Source organism: Taudactylus pleione, unplaced genomic scaffold, assembly GCF_031769625.1.
Source record: "Taudactylus pleione unplaced genomic scaffold, aTauple2 ptg000707l, whole genome shotgun sequence".
Taxonomy (NCBI): domain Eukaryota; kingdom Metazoa; phylum Chordata; class Amphibia; order Anura; family Myobatrachidae; genus Taudactylus; species Taudactylus pleione.
The window spans coordinates 2,916,773-2,933,028 of record NW_028285109.1 but is presented as its reverse complement, the minus strand read 5'-3'; the positions used below and the strand labels follow the sequence as shown (position 1 = coordinate 2,933,028).

At 43.4% G+C, this 16,256-nt stretch overlaps 1 protein-coding gene across 1 annotated transcript in view; it reads left to right on the top strand.

Moving 5' to 3' along the window:
• COCH (cochlin) overlaps nt 1–14,451 on the top strand; it is a 90,526-nt gene extending 76,075 nt beyond the window's left edge. Inside the window, exons 8-12 of the mRNA XM_088456606.1 lie at nt 569–716; nt 799–902; nt 4,559–4,785; nt 8,466–8,982; nt 12,353–14,451. Coding sequence (XP_088312732.1) covers nt 569–716; nt 799–902; nt 4,559–4,785; nt 8,466–8,982; nt 12,353–12,528 — 1,172 coding nt within the window. The 3' untranslated portion in view covers nt 12,529–14,451. The remainder of the gene's footprint in view (nt 1–568; nt 717–798; nt 903–4,558; nt 4,786–8,465; nt 8,983–12,352) is intronic.
• Nucleotides 14,452–16,256: the final 1,805 nt, after the last annotated feature.

The following is a 16,256-nucleotide window of genomic DNA, read 5'->3' as shown; positions in this document are numbered from 1 at the left end:
ATATGTCTGTGAACGACGTTGTTCACAGACATATCCACTGTCCACACCTAGCGATGCACTATAGATATATCACCCGTTCAATGGACCGGGTGATATATCTCTCAGTGTGTACCCAACTTAAGGAGTCTCAAGTAGATATTGGCAGAAGGAATTCCCCAAGACTAATGTAATGTATCATCCACTTTCTACAATCACCTGTAACCGTCCTGTATTGCAGGAGGGTTCTGATAGAAAGGGCTTGGTGGTATGACCAATGCCGCATAAACACATAACTGTGAGGGATAATGGGTATGATCTAATTTGTCATCATTCTCACAGTGACCCTGGGGAGATGGATGGTCAGTGAGTACAGTGGGAGCCAGGAGAAAGAATAGTCAGACAGACTAGCTTCATAATAAATCTAAAATGTAGCACAAATTCAGAACACAAAGGGAGGGTCAACCTACTAACAAAATGTCTGGATAAATAGCGGACTAAGATGGATATATAATATATATTTATTTTTAATCTGCATTTTATTAAATAATTATGAATTAATGTAGCTTAATGTTCCTCTATTTACATGCAGACTGCAAAGCAGAGATAGCCTTTCTTATGGATGGCAGCAACAATATTGGACAGCGTCGTTTCAACCTGCAGAAAAACTTTGTGGCTAAAGTGGCCTTTATGTTGGGAATTGGCACAGATGGGCCCCATGTGGGAGTGGTCCAAGCCAGGTAATGTTCCCTGTGAATGAAATACCTTAGTCACTGCAACACTATAATGTAGGATGATGTGTCCTGACTCTCTCTTACACAGTGAGCTGCCAAAGACAGAGTTCTATCTGAAGAATTTTACAGCACCAAAGGATGTCACGTTTGCAGTGAAGGAAATCAGCTTTAGAGGAGGAAACTCCAACATAGGTAGGAACTAGTGACACTGGCAATGGGAAGTTGGGCTGGAAAGTTGTTTACATTATAGTTTGATTATCACCTACACACATATGCAGTAGCCAGTTTATGGACAGCCTCTATCCATGGGAATGTAGCATATAAATCTCTATGAACCAGTTACCAGATCATGGAGGCACTCGATGGTGGTAATGAAGACCTAGTGAACCCTGCGGTCCCATTAGCATTGATTTTGACATCAAAATAGCTATTCCCCATTCTGTATAGGTAACATTTACACTTAAAAAAGGTTATTATCAAAGTATCCCCCACCAATATAAATAAATAAAAAAATTCACATAAGGGCCCAAGTGAATTTTACCATACGAGAGACTTGCCCAGGGACTTGCATTTTATTTGAATTAAAAGGAAATATACATTTTATGTATTTATTTCTATAATGCACCCCACTTTACATTATTTAGTTTGTCAGTCTTTATCCATAGACTCAACAGACTCTCTTATAAACATGTTTGCATAGATAATAATTTCTTCCATTACAAGCTGAAAGAGGTGCAGTCATACTAACTGCCCGAACCCCAACCTAGAAGAAACAAGATGTGAGCTTGGCTGAAATAAAACATAACCTTTATTCATTTTATATTGAGAGGAACAGCTACTGAAGTATTGTGCTTCAAACAGTAAAAACAAAAGCATAAACATACAACAGTGTGCTGTGACAAATAAAGCATGTGCTGCTATTTTTATTTAAAATTATTATTATTATTTTCTTTAATAAAGTTTCTAATCTTGTATAATCTCCCTAAGCACATGGGCAGTGGCGTAACTGGGGTATTGGAGCCAAGGGCAAGTTAAAACACAGAGCCCCCCCACCAAGTATGCGTGTAGGCCGAAGATGCGCGTAATAAGTGGGTGTGGCCACATGCCACAAGGGGCTTGGTCACTTAAAAATGGGGGCGTGTCAACATAACACACCACCGTTTCTCGTCACTCTGGGAATATTCCTTTCGATTCCATATGCACTTTAATGCCCCCACTAGTGGTGCTCCTCTTGCAATGCCCGCTGTAGTAGTGCCCCTTATGCAGTGCCCCCTGTAGTAGTGCCCCTTATGCAGTGCCCCCAGTAGTGCCCCTTATACAGTGCTCCCAGTAGTGCCTCTTATTCATTGCCCCTTATACAGTGCCCCCAGTAGTGCACCTTATACATTGCCCTCAGTAGTGCCTCTAATACAGTGCCCCCAGTAGTCCCCCTATTGCAGTGCCTCCAGTAGTGGTCCCCCCTATGCAGTGCCCCTTATACAGTGCCCCCAGTAATGGTCCCCCCTATGCAGTGCCCCTTATACAGTGCCCCCAGTAATGGTCCCCCCTATGAAGTGCCCCTTATACAGTGCCCCCAGTAATGGTCCCCCCTATGCAGTGCCCCTTATACAGTGCCCCCAGTAGTGGTCCCCCCTGTACAGTGTCCCTTACACAGGGCCCCCAGTAATGCCCCTTATACAGGGCCCGCTGCTCATCCCCCCCTAGTTACGTCACTGCATATGGGGTCCAATGCAGAGAGAAAGGCAAGACAGCGGTAATTACGCCCTCATTGCTGCATGGAGAAAAATGCGGATCTTTGTCTGTATGCACAGTTGAACGTTTCATGGGTGTTATAATTATCACTTGCACTAGCCCTATCCCTGCTGCAAGACGTGCGTGCGCAGTACCCCACTATCGACCCGCTTGCGAGCGCTATGTGCTCGTAAGCGGGTGTGAATCAGGCCCTGAGTCCCATAGTCTCATGCGCTCAGCTCCTGCAGCTGCACTGTACGGAAACATGTAGTTTGTCTTCCGTTAAACTGTGCATGATTTTTTATTTTTTTATTAATACACTTTGGACCGTATTCAATTCGCGTGTTTTTGGAGAAAACACTTTCTGTGCATGCCCCCGCTTTTCGCCCTACTCAACTCCAAAGGACATGAAAACGCGTCCCGGCGAAACTCAAACAGGCGAAAAGGGCTTTCAGATTTGGGGAAATCAGCCTGACACCCCCCAAAAGATGCACTGACATCGGGGATCACTATGGATATCCCCGAATAGCCCTGCTGGAGGTATTTGGGGTGCTTTTGCTCACAATAGCTGCTATTTAGCGTCTTTGCACAAGTGGTGAAGAATAGCATTTAGCAGGTATTTTTGGCCAAAATAAGTAGTCCCAGCAAATTTGGAGTACATGAAAATGGGTGCAAGCATGGTTAAAAATCGCTAAAGTGATGTGTTTTAAAAAACTTAAAAAACGCACCTTCAGCATGCACCTGCAATCAGAAAACACCTGGGGCATACTTGGGGGCCCCCCTGGAGTCTATTTCGCTAGTTGAATACGCCCCTTTTTTTTCAATAAACAGTTTTCTACATTGATGCTTTTATTTAGCTATTTGTAATATGGTATTTCAGTAGCTATTCCTTTTAATATAAGGTTAATAAAAGTTATACTTAGTAACTCACTTGTACATTACCTAAGGGGACATCTTTTTTCTTCTACATTGGAAATTCCACTTCTTGGTCTTTCAGTGATATCGATGAAGAGGTTCAGGGCTCTATTCATGTACTTTTGCAGTACTGAATTGCTACTTTTCACTATAGATCGCATCAGGGGTGTGATATGAATAATTGACCCAAACATAAGAGGCAAAATAATCCATAGACTGCACAATAGCCGACCATCAAATAAGGAGGGGAGGACCAACCACATGATAATCGGATAATGTATGGAGCCGATCTCCACTCACTGCCTTGAGTCAGTTGAACAAATGATCCATGGTGTTTTCAGCTGTTTTCAGGCTGTGAATGATTACCGTTCAGTACCATACACTAAACTATGGGCCTGATTCAGAGCCGGACGCTATTTGCGGACGGTCGTTCTGAAAAAGGGGCCGGATATTTAAATTAAGCGCTCGCTCTTTGCGGTCTGTTGACGCCTCTATATCTGAATGAGCGAACGAAACATGCGCTCGCTATTTTGAAAAAACGCCCCCTGGACGCTCGCATCATACGTCATCTCCGCTATTTATTAGATTAATCGAGTACATCGAAAGGCGTATGAACTGCTCGCTATTCTTGTGGTAGCATTTTCCTACCGCAATCATGCGAGCAGTTCAGGCTAAAAGACAACCAAGTGACGTGGTCGATGACGCTGCTTTGTTAATTATGCACACCCTTAAAACGCCCGTTTTGACCGTTTGGCACGCCTGCGTTCGGATCTCCACTCCCTGTTTTCAAGCACCATCCCCTGTTACCACCCACAAACACCTCATCCGGTCACTCAAATTAGCAGGCATTCGCTATTTTGCGAGCACACCATTTCCGACCACACTGACTGGTTCACGCATGCGCATTATAACCCATACGCATGCGCAGATGTGCGAACATCGCTCGGAACGAATGAGCGGCCGCTTACGAGCGGCTCTGAATCAGGCCCAATGATCCTTCAATCGTTTGGTTGGTTGGTTTGCACCATTATCATGCATTAAATGGCCAGATTTATACCCACAGAAGATACAGGACAGAATGAGTAATCCGATTTTACTGACAGGATCAGAAATGACTAACCTTAGGTAACAGGAGTATGTCAAAACATTTCATTCCATTGATGACATTACTTTTTTTGTTAAATTCCACCCATTATTTTCAGGAAAAGCTGTGAAACACACAGCACAGACCTTCTTCACTGCTGCTAATGGGGTGCGGAAAGGAATCCCGAAGGTCATGGTGGTATTTATAGATGGTTGGCCTTCTGACAACATTGAGGAGGCTGGCATCATAGCCCGGGAGTATGGCATCAATGTCTTCATTGTGTCTGTGGCACCTCCCTCCCCGGAAGAGCTTGGAATGGTGCAGGATGTGGCATTTATAGACAAGGTGATCAATAACAATAATAACAGTTAATGTTCCAACACAGCAACCATCACATCTGAATATGCCACCATGCATACTGTAGTCCTATTATTAAGGCTTCAAAGCACCTATGATTAGGGACATATGTATGTCTCTCAGCTTGTTTAATCACTTTAAATAAAACAAAAGAAAACTTATATATATTAAATATTACATATTTCACATTTCTGGGGCCCAAATTATACTTATCCACAGCAAAGTGCAATCTTCCTTACTACTACTCAGTCTCTTTTGGTTTGGTTTTCTCTTGCTGCTGGGGGAAATGGTCACTCTGGGCTTCGGGCAGCACCTAATACTGCCACCTTCTAATTCATCTGACTTCAATCTAATTAAAAGTCCTATTGACAATAGCTGATTGCATTGGAGAGGGGTGAAGCTAGGCTTTCTATCACTCTGGCCAAAGAGTCAGCCCCCATCACCAGTAATCACCCATGGCTTGCTTTATTACAGACATCAGCATTGTAAAGACTGTTTATAGGGTGAGGGCAATACCCATTACATTAAGGTGACAGCTCTTGTTGCATTTATTAGTTGGTTCTGGGGTGTGCTCTAAATGCAGCATGCAGGCTCCACTGTCTCCAGACTCAAAAATAAGTGTTGCTACATATACTGCAGTACCTCACACACCACAGAGCATCACAGTGACCTCCATATAATGCCACAAACATCACAGTGTCTGCCACATGTTACATAGAGCATCAGTGACCTCCATACAACACAGAGAGTAGTTGTGACTGACATACAGTACAATACAGAAAACATCAGTGACTGCCTTACAATAAATACAGCATCAGTGACCACTATACAATAGAGAGTAGTTGTGAACGCCACAGAATATGGAGAGCATCAGTGACTGCCATATAATACAGAGAGTATCAGTGACCGCCATATCAGAGAACATCAATGGACGCCATATACAGAACAATGGTGGTTCAATAAGTAAGGTAACAAGACATCTCATGTGAGTAATTTCTCTATTTTAGTCAAATTTCCCACCAGGCCAGGGCAGGTAGACCACTGCTTCCCATCCCGGCCATTAGACTGCGCCTCATATCAGTCATATTCTGCCAACATCAGTTGTAAGATGGTGGAAACATGGTCAAACATCGAGGTGCGTAGTGTGATCAGATTTCTGTGTCTGAAGGGCACAGCAGCTGGAATTCATCACCTACTTGTCGATGTGTACGGTGATGACGTCATGTTATAGAAACATGTCTGGTACACTGCCTTTGATAATGGCATGATAGACGTTCAAACTGAGCAGCAATCCGGCCGTCCAAGCACATCCACCACAGATGACCATTTGTGCCACATTAAAGGTCTGATTCAGGAGGACAGATGCATTTGAGTTAGTGATATTGCTGAGGAACTGAACATACCAGTGGGTACTGTGCACAGCATTGTTCATGAGCAACTGGGGTACAGGAAAAAGATTTCACGCTGCAAGCAACTCACAGAAATTCACAAAACCAATAGGATGGAATTGTCTCTTGTGCACTTGACCTGGTACTATAAGGAGGGAGTGCAGTTCCTGCAGTGTAATGTTACAGACGATGAAACATGGGTGCATCATGTGACACCAGAGGTGAAGCAAGCATCCATGACAAGGGAACACGCATCGTCCCCACCTTCAAAGAAATTCAAAACAACTCCATCAGTAAAGAAGGTTATGGTGACCGTGTTTTGGGACCACAAGGGTGTGCTTCTTGTTGATTTCCTCACCAAGGAAGACACTGTGAATTCTGTAAGCTATTGTGACCCATTGAGCCAGTTGTGGAGGGCAATTTGTCGAAAAGGACCTGGGTTACTGTGAACAGACGTCATATTACTGCATTATAATGCCAGGCCACACTCAGCCAACTGCACGGTGCTACCATTGGGAGGTACTGGACCATCCTCTCTACATCTCTGTGCTCGCACCATGTGATTTCCATCTCTTTGGACAACTAAAGAAGCACCTGAGTGGAAGGCGATTCATAACTGAAAGTAAAGTCCATCAACTCATCATGTCCTGGCTTCAGGCACTTGACACTGATTTCTTCTATGCCGGGATAAATGCCTTGGTGTACCATTGGAACAAATGCATAGACATCTATGGGGATTATATAGAAAAATAACCTGTACCAAGGCCATATTATTGATTATACGTACATGTATGAGGAAAATAAGTTTACGCAATGAAAGATCTTGTTACCTTATTTATTGAACCACCCCATTCAATATAATTACCCCTTCACAATTATTACCTTCATAATGTCTGTGTCCCCCATATAACTAAGATGATTGTGTTTGGGAGGACTTTTAACCCAAGTATGTTAACTCATGTTGGTTTTAGCAGATATGCTAGGTATCTATCTACTAAAACCAATATGCTGGATTATCCTAATAAATCATCTTTCTTAGTTATCATAGTGTGGTTTCTTACAATATACAATTGTTTCTGACCGACTATCATTTATGTATATGTCGATCACAACAGAGATCTAATTAAAAACTACTATAGTTCGCCAGATATGTACTGTATGAAGTAATCATATGTGCCTCCCTGTAGATTGAATTAGGGTTAATTGGAATATTCATTACCCTTAACAGGAGCTGATTACTCATTGAATTTTTATCAATAATATATAATAATACTCATTTACACTTCAAAGGACATTTATATTGTTCTTTTTTGTCCTTAGTAGATTTCTATGTTATATCTACACATCACTCTCTGGGGAGAACTTCCTTTTAAAGGTGTATATTAAACGTTAAGTTTTATTAACACTAATCATTCCATCATCATCCATATATAAACAATTATCTGTCATAAGAGTGCCCCTACAAAGGCATATTTGTCCTATTCCTCTGCTTCTTGCAGAAAGTACTTTTATGGCTGCTCTGTCTTCTCTGCAGCCACCGGGTCGAGAGCCATTGGCTCTGGGCTGCCTATAGGATAGCGCTGGCTTTGCTGTATTTGCCGTGCTTCCCAATCGCAGTAATCGGCACACGGGGAGGAGCAGCGGGTGCAGAGGGACCGGGAGGTCACTATGAGATTGGGGGCTGCTGGAAGATTGTCTTCCAGCAGTCGCCCACTGGACATTTCTGACTAGTCGCAAGGAAAGCCCAGTCTGGTGTGGTCACATCTGATGCAACCACGCCAGGCAAGTGGTTAATAAATCCCACAAAGCATTAACCCAATAAAGCGTGGCAGCTGATACTGATTACAAATTTTATTAAAAATGATCACATTACATTTAGTTGATAAGGAATATAGACAGATTTGTTCTAAATGCAAATGCATAAGTTAATACCAGTAAAATATTTAACATTCGTGTTTCATATGTACGAGCCTGCATATACCGACATGTGAGCACCCGCTGGTTTTAGATATTAAAGTTTAGCATCACTATCTTTATTGTATCTCTGTACTTTTGCTTTTGGAGGAAAGATTGTAGTAAGGTTGCATTGCTCATAATGTATGTATACAAATATTTAAATAATTAGATCTACTCTATTGTGTTTAGATAGAACACATGAAAATCTTAAATAACAAACAAAAAAGTTTTTTTTTTTGCCACCACTTGATGAGGGAAGCATAAAAAAGGGATTAAAATAGTTATTTACAAATAGGCTGAGAATCTGTTCTCTGCTTTCCCTAGGCCGTCTGCAAAAACAGCAGCTTTTTCTCCTACCACATGCCAAACTGGTTTGGAACCACCAAGTATGCAAAGCCTCTAGTCCAAAAATTGTGCACCCATGAGCAGCTTCTGTGCAGCAAGACCTGCTACAACTCCGTCAACATTGCTTTTTTGATTGACGGCTCCAGTAGTGTCGGTGACCAAAACTTCCGTCTCATGCTGGAGTTCATGAGTAACATTGTGCGCGCCTTTGAGGTCTCTGATGTGGGTGCAAAAGTTGCCGCAGTTCAGTTCACTTATGATCAGCGCATGGAGTTTGGTCTGAATGACTATGCCAATAAGGATGATGTTCTAAGAGCCCTATACAGCATCCGTTATATGAGTGGAGGCACTGCCACTGGAGATGCCATCAACTATGCTGTACGCAGTGTTTTCCAGTCCGGTAAGGCTGGACCCAACAAAAACTTCTTAGTTATCATCACCGACGGCCAATCCTATGATGATGTCCGGGGCCCAGCCATTGCAGCGCACAGAGCAGGTAAATAAAAATTACTACTACCGTTTAGTATGTTGTCACCGGGTACAGGCACTTTAAAGAGTACTTGCTGCCCAGGGGAGCAGCCATTTTGTGGGTTGGATTAGTAAGATGCAGCCTAGATACTAATTAGCAGGAAACAACAGTTATAGATAATGTTTCAGTGATAGTATCTTAACTTTTCATAATTATATTCTGTATTCGTTGACTGAAATAATACATAGATTTTTTTTGTTGAAGGCTATAATAGGGTTCTATGCATGTTTATAGTAACAGAGATGCAACATTGTATTTGCATAGATAGGGGCCAATGTAGAGTTAGCCCAGCAGCTGCAAGTGGAGATGAGTTTTGTAGTACTCCGTATCGCCTGTGGCTGTGTGCGATCGGCTTTGGAGCATGCACAGAGAGAACATATGCCAGATAGGTCTGCAAAGGAGACTTGCATCAGCCCCATAGCATACACTTTATTTTCTGTTACATAAGTAGTGCTTCCATAGGGGACTCCTATAGTATGAATGTTTCTATATTGTCTAACAGAGTAAATAAGTGCCTGTCCCTGTGTGGACCACATCGCACAGACTGCACCCACACATTATACTTACTTCTCCAGTATCCCAAAGATCTGTGCTTGCACAGTAGAGAAACAATGCTCCTGGAGACCTGCGTATACGCAGTAGACTCTGACAAAGTGTTAGAGTACTTGGCAATTGCACCATTGGCAGGGAGCCTGCATAGAGACTGCACATGGGCCCCCTCCTCTCTTACACTGTACCTACCCAATAGGATGATAAATGAAAATGCAATTCAGGGCAATGTGTAAATACATTTGATTGGATGGTTGCTGAGACTACTCAGCGGCTGTGAGATCAGCTTTATTGCACAGAGTACCAGCAGCGGCTCCTTCCATAAATGTGTACATGTGCAGGATCGCTACCCCGCCAATGCGCCAAAACCAACAAGCTGGATTCTAGTACTGCATCTGTTACATAACCTAGAAGCTGGCTAGGGCTGCCAATATATTATCCCATTGGAAGCGCTTTCTTCTATCGCAGTCCCAAATGGCATCACTGTGAGAAAAGCAAGTCTTTTAGTAGGCAAAAGCAGGCTGATTTTGCCTATTAAAAGACTGCTACTTTAAAACATAGGGCAGTCTCACACGGGACTCGCCGATGTCTTAAAGCCGCAGCCTATTACATTTACCCCTTAGCTGGAGAATATTGGAGCATTCCAGGTCCTGTTTTCGAATCCCTAATAAAGAACTCAACTAATATTCAACCTAATTGGTTTATTTAAGATTGAGCAGTCACCTGCAGTGAGTTTTAACTACATGGACTTTGCTTTGAATGAATGTTTTTAGGTGTTGACAGGGCCAGTGCTAGGTGTCTCGGCACCCAGCGCCGTCCCGTGCTCTTCCTTCGCCCCTTCCTTTACAGCGCCCTCCCCATGAGCGTAATAATTATGGCAGCGAGTGGGAAGAGAGCGGAGAACTTCTACTTTTGTACTTTGGGCCCGATTCAGACCCACTTGCTAGGCTGCGTTCGCACGCAGCCTGCTGATGTTTGCAATCTGCACATGCATACGCATCACTATGCGCATGCGCGAACTAGTCCATGCGATCAGGAAGCGGTCACTCACTGCGCATAGCCAACTCGCTAGCTAGAGTGACAGGACAAGCCGTTTGTGGGTGGTGACAGGGGATGGTCGATGAAAACGGGGAAGCGGTGGTGTGAACGCAGGCACGTCTTAACGCCGTTTCAGAGGCGTGCATAATTAAGACGCAGCGTCATAGTACAGGTCACATGGTTGAAATTCACACTGAAGAGCTCGCAGTGCTTGCGGTAGGGTATGGTCAGCCACAAGTGCTGCGATCACTTCCGATGGTACTCGATTTTACCGATGGTGGCATACACATCCTGGAGATGACACGCATAAGTGGGCATCTTAGACAAGCTGGTGGGCATCTGCATACACGCCCCAATCGCACACCATGACAAAGTAGGCATGCTAATACCTTACCATGCGATCGCAGATTTACACACTTTCGCTGCGTGCTAACGGGTCTGAATCCAGCCCTTTGTGCGGAGCGTGCCTGGAGCCAGCCCTGGGTGTTGTTTATATATATTTCTTTATTTCATGAATGAGATTTCTCCAACCAAATACAGGAGGTGTAGGATAAAGCATTGACAGACATCAATTGTGCACATAAGCTGTAAAGTGTTATCCTTTATGATGCAGAACTGAGCACAGAGCTCTTGGCATTATTGGCACATACGTCACTCACATACCCTCTTCCCATCAGAAGTACAATGCTGGTTTTTTCTTTCTTATTTCATATATATCATCATTGGATTCTATCATATCCACAATCTCACTTGGTGAAATACCAGGACAACGCAGAGCTACATAATGGAATCTGATCCATAATATATAACAGATAAGCTCCACTACACCAATTCTGGTACACGGCACAACCATACTTATCCACTTACAAAGGTTTTATCTCACATTACTTATATATATATATATATATATATATTACACTATGAGGCATTATGCCTTCTCTTCACCATTTATTGCTTCTTCAAATGGATCCACCATAAATAGATATACTGATAGACAAGCAAGTAATCCACACACATACATACTTAGTGGGTGAATCAGAGGTGTATGCTAATTCCGCCGCAGTTGCAAATTTGTACGCAGTGGCTGTGCAAAAATATGCAAATGTCGCAGCCGCCGAGATTTATATTGAGACGCCCATCTGCAACTCTGCAAATCCAAGCAAATGCGTACAAAAGACGCAGCATCAGTCACAGATCAGTCGATACTCACCCTTCTGATGAGCCCTATGGCCACGGGAACTGAGACACTAGAGCCATTATTACCAGGTACAGGACTGCAGTCGCAGTCTGAGACACGCCCCAAAAATGATTGCGACACACCTGCGTTTCAGTCAAACCCCCCATTGCTGCCCACAAACAGTCCCTCCCAATAAATCATTTTGCGAGTAAATGTTTACTGTGAGCGACAACCGTAATGAGACTTTAGCCATGCGCAGACCACCGATAATCGCTCAACTGCGTAAACATCGGCATTGCGTCCATCTCTGAATCAGGCCCTTCTCCATAACCAGAGCTGAGGAGAGGAGGAGCCAGAGTCTGGCCACCAAATGATGTGAGTCTGGAGCAAGCAACATGCGCAGTAGCTCCGTCTTCCTCTCTGAAAAAAAAAATCATCACCTCCCCTGTGCATGTGCACCACTTATTGGAGTAGTCATCTGTAAGGCACCTAAGAACAAACTCGCATTGCACAGTCTTCCAACAGGAAAGTGATTAAACCATTATGTACTTTTCTATTTTTGCACACTTACAGGTATAACCGTGTACACCATTGGCGTTGCATGGGCACCTTTGGAGGACCTGAAGGACATGGCATCTGAACCCAAAAACCATCACACATTTTTCACCAGGGAGTTCCCAGGGCTGGAGCAAATTGTCCCAAGCATCGTCCGTGGGATTTGCAGAGATTACCTGGATTCACATAAGTGAGGGCAGCAGGCAGAACTCCCCCCTTAGAGAGGACTGTTAAAGAGGCAGCTTACAAATACTGGAAAGACATCCTCTCTATTGGGAGGGGGTAACAGGCTACATACATTACCTGTAGGCAACAGGAAAACTGCGGTCACAGATTTTTTCACAGCATTTGTAAATGTGTACAATGTAATCAGTATATTCTTCATCCACTTTTACGAGCATATAAAGCAATTAGACCCCTCTGTATATGAAGGCAGTTACACATTCACTGGTAGCTTGAAAACAGTTACAATCTAATCCATACTGATTTCCTTAGTGTTGTGTACAAGGAATGCTTTGTGCCAGCTGCGGCCTGTCATTTTTTTGCATTGGATATGTTTTATTGCACCCATAACAACCAAAATCTGTATCTCAACAGCCCAAAACATGAAATTAAAGTTAAGAAAACTAGGAGATTTACTTTTACAGGGAAATATGGATGAGGAAAAATCAACAAGTGCACCACCAATTGTGTCAGTGTCCCCTATCTATGTACATCACATTTGAGTTTTAAAAGCCAATGTCTTGGCTTGTAAATGTCTAATCAATTTTAAAATCTATCCTACACTTGTAAACATCTTTCAAACTGGCTGTTTCCATTGTCAGTAAGCCATGGGTGCACGTTCATGGTATACATGAAGTAGGCACTTTGTGTATCTGCGGTGTAAGAGACTGTCACTAGATGGCAGTATTTCCACTGGTAAAGTTCCAAATTTGTATGCTTACTTGAATATAAATCTTAAAAAATAGTTAAACATGACAGAAAGAGAACAAAATACTTAAAATATAAAAATTGTGGAAAAGGCATACACTTTACTGTATGCTTAGCTGAAGGGGAATTTGATTTATTTGCCAGGATTGTGATAAACAAATAATTGATTTACATTTACTTTGTCAGATTCTCATAATTACATCTAGTATATACAGTTTTACCATTTATGAGAAAATATACCTGTATAGTACATGTAAGTGTATATATATTTATATATTTGAGTGATGACTGAGGATTAATATCAGACCAAAGCATGAAATATTACATCTAATAAATGCCTTGGCTATAACTTTGTTTTGAATTATTTCATAACATCTCTGTTAAAATAATATGAGCCTTTTTCCATTGCAGTGTAAAATCAATGTGAGCTTTCACACCAAGTTATAATTCAAGTTTGTGGGGTGCAGTTATGAGATAAGGTATAACATTGCTAGTTACCAAGAGTAACTTATTTGAAATAAAACTACAATAATAAGATTCTATCCCACACGTAATAAGACGACTTGCACTTTTTTGTTTTATGCTGCCCACTATTGCACTGGGCACACATCTATAGATCACAATCATTTTAAGTATGGCACAATGCCTTTAGGTCAGGCTATAGTGGAAATTTGATGTGAGGATAGCAGCCTGCTGTATACACATGTGACAGGCCAGTAAATTTGTTTAATTGGAAATGGGGGGTTACAAAAAAAAAAAAGATACACACTCCCAATATGCCTGGTTTGTGGACCTCAAATAAGGAAGTGGCTCATTATTAAAAAGTGGGTGTGGCTTTACCAGATTTTGGACATGGTTGGCTGAGACTTATTTTGTATGTGTTTAATGTAACACACCATTGAGTGGTCTTTGCTTATAAGAGGGAGGGTATATACTCTATAGTAAAGGTGGAAGGATTGTGTCAGATATTCTCTTTGTCTCCTGATTCTCTCTATGTGGTGGCCAGGGCCAACAACAGAAATCTTGGGGCCCAGTACACTGATGTCTCTTGGGCCCCCACTTCCTCATCATCACTCCCAACCTCACCACCCACACATCCCTCCTCTGCATGTGTGATTTGTGATGCATGATAATGTTAACTTAAAGATATGCCAACCTTTAAATAAAGTAAAAATACATTATGACTTTCCACACTGTCTCTCTGTCACTGATGATGCAGGCTGTAGTTTTTGTCTGACGTCTCTTCCAAGGTCTTCTTGACGGTGATGTGGATGCCTTGGGGGTAGGAGGGAGAGTATATGTAGCCAGCCATCCTCAGTCCTCAGCCCCTAATCACCTTTGTCTGCCCCCAGACTCTCATCACCATCCACAGCCCCCTCACCTTCCTCAGCCCCACTACCAACCTCAGCCCCCACACCACCTTCCTCAGTCCCCATCACCTTCCTCAGCAACCATCACCTTCTTCAGTCCCCATCACATTCTTCAGCCCCCATCACCTTCCTTAGCCCCCATCACCTTTCTCAATCACCTTCCACAGTCGCCGACTGCAAGTTCATGCCTGGCTTGAGTCGCATCTGACCAACCCGGCAGAGCCCAGCGCTACGGGCCAGGCTACACTACACTGACTGAATCAGTAAAATCTACGGCCCCAATTTGTGCCTCTGTGGACCTAGGGGCCCCTCTGGGTCTCGGGGCCCGGGTACAGGTGTCCCTTTAGACCTCCCTGTCGCTGGGCCTGGTGGTGGCTCCATCCCAGTCTTGCCTGTAGTTGGCCGTTAGTGAGGCAGTTCCTCTCCCCAGGTGACAGTACAGGAGAACACTCTGCTCAACTTTATATACGATAAACACACACATACAGCCTCACAAGGGACATTTCATTAGAAATGAGTGGACAGGGGTTGCTTACATTATTACTTAGTCTACTCTAAACAAACATGATATAAGCTTACAACCTTACAGTGCCCAAGACTAGGGAGGCTTAACTCAAGGTCAGAACTACCGGTGGTGCAGCTGGTGTAACGCACTGGGGCCTGCAGTGATGAGGGAGGCCTTGGCACATCTTCTGATAGCTGTGCCACGCAGGCCAGAGGGTGCCCAGCATCATGCAGGTATGGTTACCACTGGTAACCCTAGCTGGGATTCTTCCGGACAGAACTGACCAGCAGGATTTCCACAGTTGGGCGTGTCGCCGGTGATGTCAATGTGTCCCGTGCCAGCCCCCTCTGCTATTCCAACCTACCCGAGGCAGCCCCCGGTTGCTCTGGGACCTGCCCCTTTTGGCTCAGGTGCCGGAGACCTGGAGAATGGCGGGCAGGGAGCCTAACATGCAGCATGACTCCTCTCACATGAGACGGTTGAAGAATCACTTGTTATCAGGCTGGGATGTGGAGAGAATGTTGGGGGGCATGACACTGGTACTGAGATGGGACCTGGGGAAGGGGGGATATTTTTATATACTTTTTATTTAAGCTTATACTTGGATCATTGACAACCCCAGCCATCTCTTCAGCAACCCATTTTGACACCCCCAGCCATCATAAACACCCCATTCTCTAACACTCCCAGCCATATCTCCAGCACCCCATTCTCTGACATCCCCTTCAATCTCTCCAGCACCCCATTCTAACACCCAAGCCTTGCCGCCTGTTGCAGCATCTTATTTTCTGACACCCCCAACCATCTATTCCGATACCCCGAAGCACACTCTCTGCTTTAGCAACCCATTATGTGACTCCCCAAGCCATGTCTCCACTACATCCAAAGAATATTTTTGTACCCGGACACATCACTTGCTAGTTCCACAACTGGCTTAACTGAATACCTTAGCAAATATGGAAGAACTCATCTCCTCAGCAAAGGCAGAAAAATAAGAATTTAAATATGAATATGCTTATATACCCACCTTTAACTAAACAGACAACTTTAATCATGCATCACTTGAACTATCACTAAAAAACCTATAATGAGTGAAAGAAGGTAACTCATTTTGTGT